Source organism: Vulpes lagopus, chromosome 9 (assembly GCF_018345385.1).
Source record: "Vulpes lagopus strain Blue_001 chromosome 9, ASM1834538v1, whole genome shotgun sequence".
NCBI classification, from domain to species: domain Eukaryota; kingdom Metazoa; phylum Chordata; class Mammalia; order Carnivora; family Canidae; genus Vulpes; species Vulpes lagopus.
Genome location: NC_054832.1, coordinates 2,891,973 through 2,913,056, shown reverse-complemented (window position 1 = coordinate 2,913,056; position 21,084 = coordinate 2,891,973). Strand labels below are relative to the sequence as shown.

The 21,084-nt window shown below is 45.1% G+C and overlaps 1 protein-coding gene across 16 annotated transcripts in view; it reads right to left on the bottom strand.

Annotated features, from left to right (window-relative positions):
- Window positions 1-21,084, bottom strand: part of PTK2 (protein tyrosine kinase 2) — a 262,540-nt gene that overhangs the window by 86,986 nt on the left and 154,470 nt on the right. For 15 of the 16 annotated variants that reach the window (XM_041769011.1, XM_041769012.1, XM_041769013.1 and 12 more), the window contains 4 exons: window positions 17,239-17,346; window positions 15,548-15,665; window positions 9,458-9,488; window positions 6,613-6,665 (listed from right to left, as the gene is read on the bottom strand). In XM_041769011.1, coding sequence (XP_041624945.1) covers window positions 6,613-6,665; window positions 9,458-9,488; window positions 15,548-15,665; window positions 17,239-17,346 — 310 coding nt within the window. Of the gene's footprint in view, window positions 1-6,612; window positions 6,666-9,457; window positions 9,489-15,547; window positions 15,666-17,238; window positions 17,347-18,529; window positions 18,656-21,084 lie in introns of those variants that run through there. The other variant, XM_041769027.1, reaches the window with a different exon arrangement.

The following is a 21,084-nucleotide window of genomic DNA, read 5'->3' as shown; positions in this document are numbered from 1 at the left end:
GGTGCCCTGGCCATTCACGCACAGCGCCATCAGCCAGTCCTGACCATACCCAGGGAGACACAACTGTGAACCTCTCCATGGCTAAAAGTCTCTCCTAACGTAAGACTGATTTTAGAACCCTATCGTGATCGTAGAAATCAGAATTTCCAGTAAGCCAGGGACTAGGACTAAGTCAATGACATCCAACGCTTACACTTCCTACACATAAAAATAATCAGCAGTGATTTGATTAAATTATGTCACTGAGTGCTTAATTAACAAAAATTAACTTTGTATCTACTAGGTGCCAATACTCTAAATTAGGGCACTGAAAATTTTTCCCAAAAGCTACAAGGAAAGCTTTCAGCAATAGACAGAGACTACCCTGTAAATCACAGCACTATCAAAACTGAAGCTACCATGTAAACGAGACAAAGGAAACTCTTTCAAACTTGAGTAGAGGGCAGATTTTTGAATTTTAGCAGAAGAGTGTCAGAAAGGAGTCAGGACTATGCTGTTCTTGACAAATGGAGGAATAAACAATGCCATGCCTTCAGACTCTTCTGAACCAGTCCTCCCTTCTACGTACGAAAACCACTGAGCCTCTGAACAATTTGGTGTGGTCTACGATAAAAAAAAACAGTGGGTTCTGGAGTCTATGACATGAGTTTTCATCAGGCTTTCTATTACTCTGTGAACCAGGCCAAGCCACCTCAACTGTAAGTCTTAATTTCCTACCTGTAAAGTGGGAACACTATGAGGAAGAGTGTCCTGAGGTTTAAATAAGACAACGCACGAAAACATGCCACACATCATCTCTGGGCCTTATTCACATATAAATACCTGCTTATGTTTAAAGGCCACAGCACAGTAACCAATGAATCACAGACCTGATATTTCAGAAGCCATGGGAAAAAGAGGAAAAGTGAAATAATTACTATGGACTATGTACATACCACCTTGTATTTTACAGAGCTTTACAATTTGCAAACTGCTTTTGCATATATAAGTGAATTGTAAAATTTATAATGAAGCAGGTGGGAAAAAAAAACTTTATTTTGTTAAATATATTTTAGTTTAGAATAATTTTTAGTCACTGACCTGAAAAATGTCAAAGTAGTCAAGGAAATATTGATGATGCATGATTAACAACTAAACCAAAAGACTCTGTTACGAAGTTAAAATTTTTAAAATTGCAATAAATGCTGAAAAAATGCCATTATATAGTGCTCAGCAGAAACCATCAAACCAAACATTTCTGACAGAAAAAGGTCACTACATTGGTTTTCGTGGCAGAGGTACAAAAGAGAAAGATGTTTCACAATCTCTGATCCTATTTCATATAATCCAAACATTCAACAGGAGCCCTGCTTATAATGTGGTAGCATCATCATCACATGTGGCCCTGTACTTCTGGTCATACTAAGGTTTTATGGCTTGTTTTGTTTTAAAGATTTTATTTATTCATGAGATACACAGAGAGAGGCAGAGACACAGGCAGAGGGAGAAGCAGGCAGCTCTCCTGTAGGGAGCCCAATGTGGGACTCGATCCCAGGACCCTGGGATCATGCCCTGAGCCGAAGGCAGACGCTCAAACTCGGAGCCACCCAGGCATCCCTATGGCTTGGTTATTAAAAAACAAACCAAAAAACCCTAAAACACAAAAACCAACCAAACAAAAAAACCAGAGTTTATATCTTCAAAACATTTAAAATTCAGTTTTATTCACTGCTCTTCCTTGGAAATATCTGTGTTCCTGAAGGATTTGCACACACACACACACACACACACACACACACACACTCACCCCTCAAGCCCTGTCCCAGATGCAGGCCATACCCCTCCCTGCAAGCACAGGCCTCTTGGTTCTGAGTTCTAACTGAGCTCTGTAATATGCATGTTTCCTAAAAACTTATCAGGCTAAGAAAATTACTTCAGGCCCTCAGAATAATGTGCCCAGGGAAATGTGCTGTCATTCTTTAAATCTCTCAATGTTACATTTATTTTTGTAGGGAAACTTTGTCTAGATTTCAAACATAAACTTTCATATATTCAACATGGGTTATAACTGTGACCTTAATGAAAATGATCAAGTAATGACATTTACTTTGGAACAAAATACAAATGAGTGCCTCGTACCTCCCCTGAAAGTCAGGATTCTGCTTTATTTCCCATCTAGGGACCTGTCAAGAGTTGAAAATGGTCTTAAGTTATCTAGAGCCTACTCTTCCTGTTGGTGAGCTTCCATGCCTTTTGCCCAAAACCTCCACAGAAAGCATCTAGAACAATTCACATTGATGAGCTTACGGGCAATCATCCGAGAGCCCAATGACTCTCATGTCCCTGCAAGCTCTGAGTGTTCCTGCCTTTCTACCTTCCGCTCCTGCTCCTGGAACTGCATTCCTAAGTCCCGGCCTGTCTCCAAACCTTGCTCAGGCATCCCTTGACTCACCTAAAAATAGTTACTAAGTACTAGTGTCCCAGTCAATAAGCAGACAGATAGAACATGTCTTTCCTTATGATAGAGCATGGTCCAGGGGACAAGATGGTTTGTAGAGACTCTCTAGAGACATTCCATGACAGGACGCCTGGGTGGCTCAGCAGTTGAGTGTCTGCCTTCAGCTCAGGGCATGATCCTAGGGTCCAAGGATCCCTGTGGGGAACCTGCTTCTCCCTCTGCCTATATCTCTGCCTCTGTGTGTCTTTCATGAGTAAATACATAAAATCTTTAAAAAAAATAAAGAAGGACGCCTGGGTGGCTCAGCTGTTGGGCGTATGCCTTTGGCTCAGGGTGTGATCCTGGAGTCCTGGGGTCAAATCCCACATTAGGCTCCCCACAGGGAGCCTGCTTCTCCCTCTGCTTGTGTCTCTGCCCCTCTCTGTGTGTCTCTCAGGAATAAATAAAAAATATTAAAAAAAAAAAAAAAGAAAAAAAACTTTCCATAACAGAAAGATGCACATTGGGCTAGAATATTCTGAGATGAGGCGCAGTCCTAGAGTAGTCCAGGAAGGCTTCTAGGAGGTGGTGACATCTAAATCTGGTCTTGAAGAGCAGGTAAGAACTTTTCAGAAACAGGGCGGTCAGACAAGTTCCACTTTCTCCACCTCCAAGTCTGTTTCATCTGTACTCGGGGGAAACTCCTCTAGACTGGCACTGAAAGACAGTTTAGCCTAGGCAGCAATAATGACCCGAGTTCCAGTCCTAGCTCCAGCAATGTCAAATGTGACACTAACACATTTGTTTACTTTCTGAATTTCTCCCCTCAGATCTGTGAAATGCAGATGTAAAAGACCCTGTAAGGTTGTTGTAGAGACTGAACCAGATCACATCTAAGGCATGTGAAGGTTTCAACTCCGTGAAACCATTCTGACACTAAGGAGAGGCCTGTTACCTCCTCGCCATGTGGGACCTGGGCCAAGATCCCAAGTCTTGACTGCTGTGCCTTTTGCATCTCCTGGCCTCTCTCCCTGTTCCCTGTGACTTTGGCTGCCGCCTGCATTGGCCAAGCTCCTGCTCCAGGGCCTGGGGCTCTGCACTCCCCATCTGCACAGCTCCATCTCTCACTTCACTCAGTTACCTGCCCGCACGTTACCTGCTCAGAGATACTTTTCTTGACCACAACTTTATTTTATTACTTATTAATAAATAAGCCCTACCTGCAATGTAGGGCTCCAACTTATGAACCCAAAATCAAGAGTCACACACTCCACTGACTGAGCCAGCCAGGCACCCCTTGACCACAATTTTAAATAGCCTCCTCCTTACTGCTCTTGATTTACCTGCTTGGTTTTAATCCAGTGTCTCTGGTTTGTTTCCTATACAGAATGTCAACTCTGGGCCTTGTTTTCACTTTCACACCCCAGCACCCAGATCAGTGCCTGCACATAGTATTTGCTGCCAAGTGGAAAATGCAAAACTGGAATAATATTCATCTCACAAGGCTCACTAAGGGGTTCAATGAGATGGAGCATTAACAGGAAAGCATGCACTCATGGCTGGCAAGCCACTGGACTGCAGCCTCACCCCAGGAGCTGGGAGAAAGAGAATGGGCTCACTGTGGGGGCAGCAGATAGAGTCTGCAGGGCTCAGGGCAGCTGGATCTGTCCCTCAGTGTGCCAGTATCACACCCACATGGTGTGTGCAGGGTTTCTACCCTGCCTGGCGAAGACACGAAGACACGTTCTCAGGGTTTAGCAACAGTACTGGTTTTCTAGGTATCAATGTAACAGCTTCTAGATTAAGCATGAGGCAGGCTCCTGGCTGGCCAGATGTTATGTTACAGTCTTTGAGAAAGATTTAAATAAACCACACTTGTTAGCCCAATTCACTGAAGTAAGTAGTAGGTGAGATGACTAAGGGTCAACATTGTTGGTGTTGCTAAATATCCCCCAAACATGGAATGCTTTCCTTTACCTGTAAATCACCAAAGTGACAGCCATGCAAGAAACAGAGTCATTGTAAGAATGAAAGACTTCAACACATGAAGATGACAACAATGTCCCGGCCGAAGGAATAGCTCAAGCAAGCTAAGGGACAGTAAGAAAGAAGATGGGTGGAAGGGGAGAGGTCCCTGCTTCTTTCTGAGGCTGAGTGCCTCTGTGTGTGTGTGTGTATGTGGGGGGGGGGGGGGGGTAGGCTTCTCAGGGCTGAGCTATGGAACCTAAACTTTGTAACTGAAAGTCTCTGATCAGAGAGCTGCCTATTGAAATGATATACATAGGATGGCAATCCAATTAATTAACATGGAGAAGGGACTGAGGGTCAGCTATATGATCACTATAGGATCCTATAGGATCGCTGGCTATAGGATCCCTAGGGAGAACAGTGACAGCAGGATGGTAAAGGATGGGTGGTAGGGAGACATAAAACCCAGATGATCAAGGATGATCAGCTGCTAAAAATTCAGGTTCAAAGCCTAAAGCAGTGAGGACACCAATTTGAAGAGAGTTACGGAAATAGGAGAAGGAGCAAGATGGGACGGGTCTCTGAGGACCTAATTTTATTTCATGTGAGCTGCAGAGTCCCGACGCACCTAACAGGGCACCTCTGCACTCTGCTCAGTGTGGGACCTGGGCACAGAGAGGCACTCCCCAGGGGCTCACTTGTGAAGCCACCTGTGGGTCGCAGGATGGTGCCACGGAGCTCTGCAAGTCGCACAGAGCTGGCCCCAGTCTCACCTGTCCTACACAGCACACAGCAGGCTGTCCTGGGGCGCCCCAGGCCTGCTCAGAGAGAGGATCCTTCACCACAGGGTGGCTTTTGTTTCTCCAACAAAAAGATTAGAAACCCCTTGAGGGCCTGGTTTACATCTGCCCAATCTCTCAGGCCCCAAAACCTGGCCTGAACAAGGGATGGGCCCAACAAGGCAAATGCCAAGCACTAGGTAGTGCCTCGGTGCCACCATCAGGTTAGGAGAGCCCATGGATGGAGGGAGCATACCCTCACGATGGACTCCTATTGCAGAACACGTCAGTAACCCCGCAGCCCACCAGGCATCTAATGCCAGCCAAGCGTACAAGCTCGAGTACCAAAACGTCCTGCACCTGGTCAGGAAGCGGTCCCTGATTCCTTGCACTGCAGTGCTCTGACGTCTGTCACACCACTCATCGCTAGAGCATCTTTGCCGTATAAAGTATAAAGGTGTGAACGGACACTTCTTGAGAGATGCTTGCGGGGTTTGTGCACAATAAAAAATAAGCAGTCACATTTGTCTGCTGAACACTAAGAGAGAATATAGTCATCAACTAGGCAAAAGCACAAAACTAAATTTCAGGAAAAATTAACTCAAGGGAAATCAAACTATAGCAATTAGGTTTCTTCTGAGTCAGATTATCAGACACTGGAGCTATTAGGAAGCTACTGTTGTAGAAAGGTAGTACAGAGCCCAGAACAGACTGATGCACATGTATGCATGTGTGTATATGAATGTGCACATGCATGCATATGTGTGTGGTATGCGTTCACACACATGCATATCTGTGTGTACATGTAAAAGACACCAACCTTGGGGCCACAGAAGATGCTTCCTGTTCCCATTTTCCTCTATTTCCCACATTTTAAATGGGGGGAAAAAGGCACATAGTTTTTGAAAACATACCAAGGAAAGCACACTGTACTCATGACACCAGAGAAAAAAAATAGCTACCATACTGCTTGTGCCAGTATCTTAACTGTATCTCTTAAAAAAGTAATATTTGAACACCACTTGATATTGTGAAAGACAAAAACCATTTAAAAACATTTTGCATTTCCTGAACTCAAAACAATACATACACAAAGTATATACTGTTAATGTTCTAAATTACAAAGATAAATTATAATGGCAAGTTCAAAAGTAAAAATGTTCACTCTAAATATGATCAACATGACATTACAACTGAAAAATAACTTGGAATTCCATACAGTCTTGTAAGTAATCTGGTATTATACATGTCTCATCTACAAATCTGTGAGCCATATTTAAACCTATCTAATGATGTTAAAACTATGGAGCTTTGGGTAGTCAGACTGCTTGGCTTCCTAAGCTGTTCTAGAGAGAGCAATCACAAGTAAGAGCCCGCTCCTTCTACAGCACTGTGAACATTTCTGCCTGGCAGCCCACTGTCCGGGCCTTTCCAGGTGGAGCCTCTCACCTGACACGGAGACCGTGTGTGTCCGCACGCCTTGCTTCTCGCTGTTGGCCAGCCTGAAACAGAGATGAGCAAAGCTGTGAGCGCTGTGCTTACAAACAGGAAGTGCCTATAGTTAGGACCATGCCATTTCCCACACACTTTAGAGGATGATTTTTAAAAGATTAAACTTTACAACCTGAGGCACTTAAAATAATCAGACTGCTTTCCTGTATTAACAGTGGGAATGAAGACTGGCAAGTGAAGGACCTCTGAGCTGCTCTGAGAGCCACTCGTGACAGGAGCTTTGGCCCTAAAGTACCACCCACCACTCGGTGGGTATGTGGGTCAGACTGAATTTTACATTTCAATGCTATACAGCAAGGGATTGCTCTAAACATATAAGGCAGAGGGAAAAGAACCACCTGGAACTGAAACTTCCACTCTGAGACAAAATTTGAAAAACTGGAGTATAACTGATCCTTCTTAAATTTAGAGCATTTGAAAAAGCAGGCAGGACATTAATACCTATTTTTATTATTTACAGACTGAAAAAAAAATGTAAGCCTAATGATCTGATTACTTGTTTCACTAAATAGCTCAACAAGGGTCGCCTGGGTGGCTCAGTGGTTGAGCATCTGCCTTCGGCTCAGGTAGTGATCCCAGGGTCCTGGGATTGAGTCCTACATGGGGCTCCCCAGAGGGAGCCTGCTTCTCCCTCTGCCTACATCTCTGCCTCTCTCTGTGCATCCCTCATGAATAAATACATAAAATCTGAAAAAAAAACAAAAACAAAAACAAAAAACAAACAAACAACCCACTGGCTCAACAACAGGTGTGTTTTACATATTTACCTACACAGAATTTTCGCCAAAAGTCTCAGTGACATTTAAAAAATACCATGATGGTTCAGTTTTAAATTTTTGGAAAGCACAAAACAGAGAGAAAGGAAAGGAACCCCAGACTCTTTAGAGTCCAAAGGGACTTTGATGTTTTTATAGAAGAAAACTTCTCCCAGATACGTAAGCATGTGCTCTAGAAGTACTGAACAGAAGATGGGTCTAGTACACAGAACTGACACCAGGAAATATGAGAACTGAAGAGTAGATTCCTCTTGAGAACAGGGAAGATTCAGTATGCAGCTGTGCGCCCTCTATGATCAGTGATCACAGCATAAAGCCATGGGACCAAGTTCCTCTTAGTGAGTTCTCTACATTATCTGAGATCTCTGAAGTTGAACCAGAGCTGCAGTGTGACAAATCCGTTTTGCCGTTCTCTCCTCAGCTATGTGACTCCCGACAACTCTCTGCAGCACATGCAGTGGGAAGACGGTGTGCAGGCTCCCGACAGCAGGTCGGGTTGTTTGCGTCCACGGCGTGCTGCCCACGCAGTGGGCTCTTCCTCTCCCACGCCGTGTCTCCGGGTGCTGCTGCAGATCACCACTGCGTGGATCTCACCACTCTCCAATCAACAGCAGCCACAGTGTCTGCTGCTCTGATTTGTGGCAATGCCACTCTTTTAAAGTTTGTTTTTTTATTCACTGTTACCGTTTCTACCCTACTACCTTCCTCATCTACTTTTATATCTGTGTTTATGATTCTGCATATTTCAATCTTCAAAGTCATCGCTTATGGACTTTCTACAGTTGCAGATATTCTAGGCATTAGCTCCAGGCCTAATGTGGGACATTAATAAATATCTACTAAATATTATTGAGTTTGTGAAACACACTGCCTGAAAGCTGAAAGAAAGTTGCTTTCACCCATCCCTCCACTCACCTGCACAGCTACTGTGCACCTCCCACATGCCAGATAGACCCCAGGGTCAGGTCTATAATGCCACATGAACCTGGCCATCCATGAGGCCATGGGGGTGTGGATCAACAAAGAGGCGGTTTTTAAAGTGTGGTAAGTACTCTGGCAAGGAAAAAGTATTATGGGAAAGCACACGGAGCTGCTCTCCAGGACTAGGAGAGCATGGAAGGTTTCTAGAGAAAGTGATGCAGGATGAGCCTAGAAAGATGACCAGAGGCTAAGCGAGGTCAAGGAGGCTGGGGGAAGGGTGGGGCCTGTGAAGGAACAGCATTTACAATGGCCTAGAGGCGAAAAAAGGACAGTTTACTCCAGTAACTAAAAGAAGTTCAGAAGTTCAACAAAGCTGAAGATGAATGTGAGTCGTGATTAAGAAAGCCTGGAGCGGTTTGCAGGGGCCAGTGGCTGGGGTCAGGCCCGCTGGCCCACTGATGCTGGCATTTACATGCAGAGCAGCAGAAATGCCTGCAGGTGCCAGGAGACTCTGTTCCAACCTGGAAGCACTCAGCACTCAGATGTGATGCTTAGTTACCGACATGTCTACATCTCTGAATTTTAGCTTTCATTAGATCCCCAGGCCTCAGCACATTGCCTGACAACAGAGCAGTTATTAAGTTTTTCTGGCATCACTGTTCAATTCTTTTTAATCATACAGATCAACACATATACTATGAAATTCGTGGCATAAATAATTTAAAAAGTGAACATAAATAACTTATGTTTACTTTTCTCACTTATAAAATGGCCAGAATGGCACCACTTCTCAGGTTCTTATAAAGGTGAGTGCTGACTATAAACTACCAATAGGTCTCCCTGGTGCTATCACTAGGACAGTCTTCCAGCTGCCCACCTTAAACTTTTGGTTAAAACTAAATACGTAACATGATTTACAATTGATTTGACTTCTTTTTGGAAATACTTATTTTCTACTTCCCTAGTCGTGTACACAGAAATTTGATTATTCAGGCAAATGGAAAAGAAAGCATGATGATTTCCTTACAGTTTCTAACACTGTAACAAAATGCACAAAGTAACAAAATGCACAAAGTAGCACTTACTTTGGTATCGATGGCAAAGCCCGTTCACCTTCTGGAGAAAAAGAGAAAGAGAGAGATGAGGTCCCTATTTCTTTTGAAAAGGTTATGTGTAGAAATCAGAGAACGAGGGTAAGTCTGAGTCCAGATTTCAGCAATAACCCTTTAGTAAGGAGGTCATCACACTGTGTATCTTAGGCTTTCACAGTTCAGTTTCAGTATTTACAACCCACATGAACTGACGGGGGGTGTGCGTTGTTTTAAAGGTACTGCCCAATCACAACAAAGCCCCAAGGTGACAAACTAGAGAGAAAGACATCTCTCCCAGGAGACTCTGAAAGATGAAGGATCTCTTATGGTCAAAGTCAACATTCCTTTACACCAAAGGACCGGATATTTTGTACTTTGATAAAAACGCTCACTCGTGACATCAAAGCTTGTCCAGGAAACACCAATACAAGAAAACCAAGTCCTTGGGATGTGTGGAAGCAGAGGGATCGATGCAGCAGAGCAGCCGAGGGTTCACCTCCCACTCGGACGGCGATGGGCTTGTCGCTCGGGGCACTGGCTCCTGTTGGTCTCATCACAGCAAAGTGTAGGACTTGGTTTGGTGGGTGGGTGGGGGAGACACGCTGTCCCCACCTCCTTCTGAGAAGTAGCTTCGAAGGAAGCTCAGAGCCCCCAGGTCAATGTCTTTCATCTGTCTAAATCTAACAGGCCCCTAACTAATCCTCTCTTCTAATCCATCCCTGAGCTAAAATTCACTACGAGGATAATCTCCCCCCAGTACAAACTCATCAAGTCATTCCCTTGCTTAAAATTGTAGTGTCGCTCATCGGCTTTTTTTAAAGATTTTAAAGTAATCTCTGTACCCAATGTGGGGCTCGAATTCACAACCCTGAGATCAAGAGTCAATGACTTTTGAGATGAAATTTAAGCACATCTGCTTAACCCACAGAGCACTGTTTCATTCCTGCAGGCACACAACCCCACCCCATCTCCCACTTCGGGGTGTTTGCCCACCCACCACCCATCTCTCTGCTGTCTTCCCAGGCAGCCCACTGGTGTCACCCACTGCAGTCACAATTGTTGTCTAGAATCCTGCTCCTTGCACTTGCCCTAGAACTCAGCCCCAAGAGCTCCCTGTCCCCAGAAGTTACTTGTGTCCTGTCTCCCCAGTCTCATTCTCTACTGTTCCCTGGTCCTATGTGGCTGCACATCATATTTTCCTGAACACATCATGCTGCCTTCACACATTTCAACCCTTGAAAGATGCTCTTCCTTCTGGTAGAAGCACCATTCCTCAATATCTCAAAGCTCAATTTGGTGCGGGATGGGCTAGATGGGGGATGGGGACCAAGGCAGGGCGGGGTGGGGGGGAGACTTATGATGAGTACTGGGTATTGTATAGAAGTGATAACTCACTGAATTCTACTCCAGAAACCAACACTGCATTGTATGTTTACTACCTAAAACTTAAAAATAAATAAATAAATGACATATTCTTTAAAAACCAAAGCTCCATCCAAGCACAATTTGAACTCTAAGGAGCCCTTTCTGTGGCAGCCCAGGTGGCTCTGGTTGGCCCTGCTGTGCTTCTGCCTCATTACAGGGCACTTCCATGTATCAGACTCGTGGAGGTTAGACTTAACCTGCACACAGGTGTCTCTAACACTCAGCAGGGTCCCCTGCGCTCAGAAAGTTCACAGACCACCACTTGGTAAATGAAGAACTGAATCAGCCTTGGACCCCACACGAGTGACTCTGGACAACTGTTTATTGACCTATAAACAGAAATCAGACTGCCTGATTTGCAGGGACGGTGGCGAGGCGTGAGTAACACAGAATATATACAACTACTGGGTAATGCCCAATGCACTACAGCAATTCCATTGAAATTTCCTCTCTTTTTGACATCCAAATTTCAAGCAAAATAAGCCAAGCTATACCCAAATGTGGAGTTACTAGAAAATCCTATCATTAGTTGACCACCCATGAATGCTAGGTCCACATCTTGCCCACACCCACCACTGTCAGTTAATAACGGCCTTTAAGTGACACACTAGTGTGGCCACTAGCTGTCTGCACTCTTTGTTGAAATGTCTGCTTCCTTGGAGAGAAAGAGATCAGTTAATAAACACTAAATAAGTTAATAAACACTAAATAAAGAGCCTTCCCAGCAGCTGGGCAGGAGCCGAAAGAAGGCTGTAAAAGAACTAACAACTGAAGGATCTTAGGAGAGTACATTTTCAGGAAGCAAGAGAGTTACAGATCACTGAGTAAAATGGCAACACACAGCAGCAGAGTTATAAAAACTCAGTACTCACCAACTGAAAGGCCCAATTCTAGGTATTAATTCTTAACATTCCTTTAAAGGTATAAGCCGAATGCCTACCATACAACTTCTTGTACCATTCCCACAGTAGGTATCTTATTTCTGGAATAAATCCCTTTGTATTATTAACCTATTAATCTGACTTTTAACTTCAGGATAAAAGTTTTAATCTGTTTTTCAAATTAAACAATGCAGATACCTTGCAACAAATCTTAAGTCCTAAAAGTACATAACGTGGAAAGGAAGTGGAAAAGCCGAAGGCTCCCCTCTGCTTCAGACACATCTCCACCTCCCCAGGAGTACTCCCTGTCCACGGTGGTCTCTTAGCTGCCCACATTTCCACACTCCTTTTACATGTGCGAACACACACACACAGGTTTAGCTACATATATATGTATGTACACACATGCAGGCTTTCAGCACAAAAGAGCGCCCCCTCATGGTTTTTCACAGCCGTGGAGTACTCCCTCAGGGGTGCATGCTCCCTCACTAGTGATTACTTCCCACCGTGTGGACGTCTAGGCTGGTCCTGGTTTGGAGCTCTTACAAATAGTGCAGAGTGAACATCCTGTGTCTGTCTGGTTCTGCAGGAGGATTTCTGGGAGGGGGGACAACAGGCAGGGCGCCACCGCTCTGCTGGCCTCCGACAACTTACACAGACACCAACAAAGTGTGAGAGCCTATCTTCCAAGCCCTTCCAAGAAAGGAAGGAAAGATCACTCACTTCACCAAACTCAACCACAAAATGCTACCTATGATTGCTGGCGGCCAATGCTTGCGGGACATTTGCACGTCTGCTCTTCTGTGGGGAGCCTATTTTCATACTGGCTTGTCTTAAAGAGCTAGAAGAACATGTGAGAAAAAAGAATTTTAATTCTTTGTTGTCTGTATCCCTCCTGTACCCCAGCTTTAAAAAATGTTTCTTTTACTGAAAGAAGTGCTTTCTCATTTACATAACCAAATCTGTCATTTCTGTTCTTTGTACGCTGTGGGTCATGATGTCTTAGAAGCATGTACCCACTCCCTCATAGGCATAGGCTTATCATCATACTGCATACAGGAAATCTCCTGAGGAATGAGAAATTATGACCCTATACTAATCTGCAGAATTCTTTCCTCTGAGAAAAATTTTGCTAAAATTGAAAATCTGCCACTGAGCTTGTGGGTAAGGCATAGGTGAGCTGAGGCCCCACAGAAGGCTCCAAGGCCACTCAGCAACTCTGGTGGAACTCAGTTCAAGACATCTTGCTTGTGGCTATTTATTATTTAAATTCAATTTGCCAACATATAGTATAACACCCAGTGCTCATCCCATCAAGTGCTCTCCTCAGTGCCCGTCACCCAGCTACCCCATCCCCCACTCACCTCCCTTGCTTATGGCTCTTACTATGTTTTCCATCTCAGGAAACACCACCTTTAAAAGCACTTTATAAATGCAAGGTTACTGTTATAGATCACAGATCTAATCAGGTGTGTGTGAGCATACTCACAGCTCACGTGGAGAACCTACAGATCACTTAGAACTGGTGCCTCTGGTACGCATAAGAACACGTACATGCTGCTTACTGTTAAACAGTTTGTAATCTAGAGAAGACATATGGGTACATGTGTAACTGTTATTAAAAGCACAGTGCCAGGAAAATGGTGCACTGGATTATAGAAACGTGTTTTACATTTATTAGAAATTTCAAAAAAATCGAAATTAAACATGCCCATGTACTCTTGTGCACATATATTTCTGACTATAATCTATTAAAAATACTTGATTTAAAGTAATATTTCCATTAGGCAATTTATCCTAACTTTAGGTATCTATTACAAAATAGCTGTGTAATAAAAGAATATGCTGCAACTGAGAATAAGTAAGTAAATTATCCACTCTGGGATCTCATTCTGTAAAGACAACAAAAAATTGCTGAGAGCCAGCGCCCTACTAGGATTTTATGAGCAGCATTTTCACTTGTGCTCTTGTCATATGCATGAGAACGTAATGCATCTCAGTTCACAAGATGTGATATCAAAATGTTTATCCCTAAGGAGGAAAAAAAACCCAATTAAAAGCCAACACAGGAAGGTGTTTAAGTTTTGAAAGTGAAACGGCTGGCTTATTTAATGCTTAATGTCTGAATGTTATTTTTTTTGTGTGTACAGACAAACATAAACATTTGGTAAATTAGGATAAAATTTTTTAAATAATTTACTAAAAAGGAGACGGGCAATATGTAACATTGAACACTTTGACAAAACACTGTCTTGAGGGAAAGAAACTTCTTCAAAGCATTTAAATCATATTTGCAAGGTGAACATGAAAAATCAAGAGTTTACGTCTGTACCAGTTTTACTGAGAGTGGCCTTTAGAGCTTTTGAAAAGCAACTTCACTACTGTATTTCACACAAAGAAAGCTACTATAAGTACAAATATACACTATATTTTAGAATAAAAATGAACAGGTTTCACTGGTGTGATCATGGTGTTAAAAAGAGGTGTCCTAGATTAGGCATATCCTAGAATCCACACTTACTGGCCTCTGGCTGTGGCTTCAGCTACTGTTTTCAGAGCACATCATGACCCTAACTTTTAAACAAAGGTTCCAATGTTCCCTCTGCTTCACAGTGCACCCCCCTCCCGACTGCTCCCTCCAACCACTCTGTCAACACAAGACACTCGGCTGCTGGGCAGGCAGGGCTTTCTGCTGCATGTCTACCAGGAGTCCGGTACTTCATCATCTGCTCTCCTATCTCCTCTTCAGACCGCTTGCCTGGCCACATAGCACTCAGCCCCTCAGGACCACTTCTCTGTTATCGTCCTGGTCACGGAGGGGAGCGCTACAAGGGATCCTATGTCTCCCAGCCACAGAGCTGGCTGCTTTGTGGGCACCACTATGAACCCACTCACCGTGTCTTCTACAGACAAGGACAAAGTCAAACTTCACGTAGTATGTCAGGATCACAGGGCAGCTAACAACAGCAATGGGAACAATGCTAACATTTGTGGCCACTGTATATGCCAGACACAGTTCTAAGCCTTCTATGTATATGAAGTCATTTATCCTCCCTAAACCATAAAAGATAGGTGCCACTGAGCGTTATAGCTAGAGAACCGAGGCACAGAAAGGTCAAGCAATTTACAGGTGGCAGCACCGGGCACTTGTGATTTCAATACACAAACGGATACAATTTCTAAAGCCCAGATTTTTCCTGCTACCACTATGCTGTTATCTTGCTGGGAACATTCTGTTTGATTATTTCAGAAATCTAAATCTTCTAAAACCACCCTTCTTATGGACTTGCAAGAACCCACAACACTTCCGAAGTGATATAGCCTTGTTTCTAGGACAATTATTCACTCTAATCACTGATTTTACATCATGACTTAGAATTTTGTTCTTTACACTAAGATTTTGAGATCTATCAGAAAAAACAGGAAAGATACTTTATTTAACAAGAATTACAAAGGACACCTAAAGGAAAAAAAACCCCACTCCAGAACATAATCTGAAAATTTTATTTACAAACACTGACAGTTGCCTAGAAAGTACCCCAGTGTGTTGCTCGAACCCAGCACCTGAACACCAACACTGTTTCCCTGAAGCTCTTCTATTCAAACCTGGCTCAGAGGCTGTACATCACCCCACTTCCCCAGAAAACCAACCACAGACATAGTGGCCTGAATTACTCGGTCGGTCTTCAGAGTCACCTAAAAGAAGGAACAGAGGCTGTTGGAGTGAGCTTGCCTAACAGCTCCCAGTGGGACTGCTCAAGCAGAAGCAGGACCTCACCTTTCTGGGGTCTGATGATAAAAGACTGCGTGGCCCCGTTCACCAGCCGGCAGTACCCATCTATCAAGTCAGCCATATTCTCGGCGATGGTTAGGGACGGCGCTGTCACTGTCAGAGGCTAAAAGGGGAAAAGATGAAGAGAGAGGCGTTATTGTTCTCTGCAATCATCAAAGGGGCAGCTGCGCTATGACATCAGATCTCTAGATACCCTTGGAAACAGAGAAGAGTGACAGCGACACAGATTTGTCATAAGGTTGGTGTGAAAAAGGAAGTCTGATATTTAAGGACGTTATTCCTAGAATATGTGACAGAAGGCGACCCAGACAAAAACAGAAAAATCACTTAAACTGAGATTCACTTTCTAGAACTAAAGGAGGTGAAAAAAATATTTCCCTCCAGAATGTCTGGCCCCTCTGGCACATCTAATTAAGGGAAGAATTTAGAGAATCGGTATATTTCAAGTATGGCTTATTTTAGAAACTAAACATGGAGTAAATTTTTATCAATTATCCATCATAATTTTTCTAACATTAAAGAAAATTACTAAAATGTCATTATTTTTAACATGCACAGGATATTCGGCCTATGAGGTCAGAAATCACTCTTTTCACTATCAAACCTGCAATTTTGATAAACTTACTAAAGATTTATCATCAAAGATTATCTGGGAGATGATCAGAGCTGTATCTTCCTTCCAGACACAGGGCTGTCCTGAGTATTCCTCACCTCCTCCTCCACAAACAACACACCTTCCCTGCAGTCAGCTACCTGTTATGGGTGTGTGTGTGTGTGTGTGTGTGTGTGTGCGCGCGTGTGAAGGAGTCTGAAAATGGTGGGGCTGAACAAGAATATTACAGAGATACTGTCAGGAAATTTTAATTGGCAATAAAGTCTCCAAATTTTAGGGTTTCATTTATTCACCTCCAAGAATCAAATGCAGTTCCTAAAGCCTCAGAAATGCCACCACTTCCAAGGCAGAAAGAACAAGTGAGGAGTGTGGCAGATAAATCCATCTGAGAAAAGGCTGCTGCCACCAAAGAGCCCTGTATGCATCTCGGAACAGATGACAGAGGTCTGAAAACATGCTGTGTGCCACAACCATGACCGCTCGTGCCAAGTTGTTCGGATTCCTCAACACGTGAGTATTCTTTGCCTGTCTTTCAGAGGGCCACCTGATGCAATATTTGCCAAATGACACCCTGTCTGGACTGTGCCATGCTACGTAAGGATTAAAAACATGGGCTCTGGGACGCACCCCATCTCTGCCACTTGTACTTGGCTTCCTCAGCTGTACAACGGGAACAAAGTATCTCAAAGAACTGCTTTCCCTGGGTTCTGAGAACCATGTAGCTCTTGGCGCCTATGCTAAGCATCAGGAGAGCAGAAGCCCCGCTGCGATGGCCCTGTTGCCAGCACGGTGACCCGGCCCAGAGACTGCCATGTATAGCAGTCTGGGACATGATGCCACTTACTGAAGGTACCTGTGTATTTACCTAATCCTAAGAAGCTGATGTTCTTGGTAGTTCACAAGAATCTTCAATCATCTTGACAATAATGTTCCTAAATGACTTTTCCACCTGTCACCTGCTCCACTCTTGGGGGCACACACTCATTACTACTTCAAACAGAACACCCACCACGTAATAAGAGAAAGCTGGGATTCTGACAACCCATGAAAAGCACATTCTTACCTCGGGGGCGCCGGCGATCTTCAACTGCAGCATTCCTTTCCTGTCCTTGTCTTCGCTGTTCGAATACTGAATGGTCTGCACCTGATTGAAGTCAGCCAGGTGTGTGGGCTGCGGAGGGAAAAGGCAACCACTTTGGACCCCAGATGAAGACTCCTGCTAGGTACTCTGTGACATTCCCGCAGTGCCCACCCCAATGCACTCTCCAAGGACTTCCCCCCAGTGACTGCGTCTGGGGAGAGGCTGCTCGTCCATGCAGCCCCTGGTGCGGTTTCCTTCTCCTCGAGTGGTCCTGGAACCGCCAGGAACTGTTTACTCACTTCGAGGTCAGGGACATGCCTGCTCTGTGCTCCTGATGGCCAACCAGGAGCACACCACCTGTCAGAGCTGGACCAGTGAATCACTGGCACCAGAGAAGGAAAGAAGTAGAAGAAAGTCCCTGACTTGACTCACTCACTGGCCTTGGGGAGAACTGCATGGAAACCTGCTCCCCCTCCCACAGAGAGGGGGACCTGGGAGCATTCCCAGTGCTCCCTAAATTAGAGGCAAGTCTGAGTGCACTGACACCAGGGAGTTGGCAGGTGTCCAAAGGCCCCTTCCCAGGAAGATGAGCCAAAAGGGACTTCATTTTTCCAAGTAGAATAAACTCTTTTCTTCTTATGAGGACAAAAAAAAAAAAAAAAAAAAGCCCATTTGTCCCTTATCCTTCTAGCATTTCATGACAACGATCACTTTGCTGTGATGATTCCTCCACATTTATTCACAACAGTTACCCTGATTACAGCGTGGGGAGGACTGGCCTCTCCCACCAAATGCTCCATTCAGCCCAGAATCTGCCACCGGGACTGAGCTGGAATCGTTGTTCAGAAAGTGACTCATAGGGACACCTGGGGGGCTCAGCGGTTGAGCATCTGCCTTCAGCTCGGGTCATGATCCCAGGGTCCTGGGATCAAGTCCTGCGTCAGGCTCCCTGCTCAGCGGAGTCTGCTTCTGCCTCTGCCCTCTGCCCCCACCCTAGTTTGTGCACACGTGGATGCTCTCGCTAATAAATAAAGAAAATCTTAAAAAAAAAAAAAAAAAGAAAGAAAGTGACTCATAGCCAGCTTCCCTTCCCATGAAAACCCCTTGACAGCTTTGCCCTCAGGCACAGGGGTCCTCCGTGAGGCACTGAGATGGGAAACAGGGACGCCCTCTGCGTTCCTGTTCTGAGACCTCCAAGCAGCACACAGTGGCCCCATGCCCACTCTCCCCTCTCCACCTCTGTGTCATCTGCCCCCATGGGGCTCCCTCCTACCTCTCTGGCTGTCTTCCACAGTTCCGGTGGCTTCTCCCTTTACTCCATCTCTAAGTGATCAAGGGCCACAGGACTCTGTGCTGGGCCCCATCCTTGCCCTGAGCTCTGGTGGCCCAGCAAATACCACCCAGCCCCTGAACTGGGACACGTATCCAACCACCCACATAACACCCCCACACGGACGTCGGGGACAGCCTGTGAACAGCACAGTCACAGGATCCGCCCTCAACACCTGCTCCTCCCAGGCCTCCCCAGTGCAGCAACAAGCATTGCTGTTCAACCCTGTTCCTGAGCCAAAACACGGAGGCATTATCACCGGCCCCTGTTTCCCTCGCCCACACCCAGCCCAGCTCCACACCCGGAGTCTGTGTGTTTTCCTTCCACCTTCCCAGCTGCCACTCTAGTGCAATTGCCATTTGGTATCCTGCTTAGAGCATCAACCCTGCAGCTGTTTCCCTTGATCTGTGCCTCCCTTAATCTCTGCCCCTCCCCCTACCTGGAAGCCAGGGAGGTACCTGAAAGTGTAAGTCAGGTCTGACAGTCCCCTGTTAAACAGGTATGATGCCTGCAAAAGGAAGCAAACACCCACATGGTCCTCCCTCTGCCTGCCTCCTGGGCCTAATTTCTCATCATGAGCTCATCCTGATTGGATGCACTCTAGTCTTACAGGGGCAGAATCATGCTCCAGAGGGTTGTTTTGGGGTGGCCGAAGAATGAGGAATTTAAATGGGGACCAGGGCTGTGAGATGTCACATAAAGCACAGGAAATTGCCTCACAATGAAAACTGTCCTGGGTACTGAACAGCGTTCAACTGTCCTGGTGTTCATATTGGTGAAAAATCCTATTCTAGAACTCAAGTCTATTTTTTTTAAAAAAGATTTTATTTATTTATTCATGAGAGACACGGAGAGAGAGGCAGAGACACAGGCAGAGGGAGAAGCAGGCTCCCTGCAGGGACCCCAATGCTGGACTCGATCCTAGGACCCCGGGGTCACAACCTGAGCCGAAGGCAGACGCTCAACCACTGAGCTACCCAGGTGTCCTGAACCCAAGTCTATTTTAAAAAAGTATGCTCTGCACTCAATTTTCCAGGAATGCAACTTATGGGTAATTTTGAGAATACTGACTTTGCTATTGTTGGATGCTGAGTTGCTCACCATTTTCAGAAATGACACTACAGGGGGCAATACTTGTTTGGTGTTTGAGCTGCTGACCCCGAGCACACACATCTGTAACGGACGAGATGAGTGAGGGTCCTTCTAGCAGACCAGGAGTCAAATGTGATTAAGCTGCTGATGCATGAAGTGAGGGACATCTCAATTAGTCTCACTGAATGATTATATTAAAGTATTTCTATTATTGCCATCTGTTAATGAAAAAAGTTATTTCCAAAGCACAATGAGAAATTTAAGTCATGGAAATTATTGTGTTCCCTTTTTTAACCACACTGTGTTTCTGCCTCATTCTGACATGATCCCAAGGTCAGTCACATGGCTCCTTCTTCTTGTCACTTTCCTATACTACTTGCAAGGGGTTACTTCCGGTTGTCCTCTCTCAGATGAACATACAAAGTACTAAGCTCTGACCCGCCTGTAACGTCTGCCTGTCTCTGTGCTGTGCACTGACATACTGAAAGAGAGTTTATGAAATTTTATGTGCATGGCATATTCTGTGAGTTTGTTTCAAATTAGCAAAAGGCTCTTTAAAAGTATCTGTTACACAGAAGACGAGGTTGGGAGGGGCCAACACTGACCCCACTCTAAACTGGACACCAGACACTCTCACACCACCCTACTGGGGCCCTCTCTCCGATCGGATTATTTCTGCTGCTTATCTTCTTTCTTACATCCACTCTCACAACCGGACTAAAAGCCCCCTGAGGGTGATCTCAGTGGCAGGCACCCATCCTGTCCACCATCACCACAAGGAAGTAGGGCTGTCCCTACTCCTGTAGGGTGTGAGGGAGTGAACGAAGGCCTCTGAGAATTTACGAGGTGCTGGGCTCTAAGTGCCAGGAACACAGCAGTGGACAAGGAGGACATGAATCCAGACATAAACAATCACACAAGTATGTAGTTACAAATGTGATAAGGAACATGAGAAAGCCTCGGAGGGTATTGTCTAATGCCGTATCTATGCTGTTTGGGGCAGGGAAGGAGGAAATGGTAAGGCCGCAGAACCAGCCACGTGCTCGAGGGAGGATATTTTTCGGGAGAGAGAAATTACATATTTTTCTGTGCTCACAGAATGGCCCAGTAGACTGGAAGCATTTGCTGTGCAGGAAAGAGGAGACGGGGCCGCGCACAGCCAGGGGCGGTCTTACCAGAAGCCTGCCTTCACGCACGGAGTCGGGGAGGGCGGCTGTGGCAGGCAGAAGGGGAGCAGGAGGGCCTTCCGGGCTCTATCCAACTGCCCCCGTGCCAGTTCCCTTCCACTTCACACAACCAGCAACTTTCACTTCAGAGGACAGAGATCCTCATAGCCTCCCAGAGAAAACAGACATTTTTTCCACAGAACATGAATAAAAAACTACCACATGCTTGGCTATAAAGGA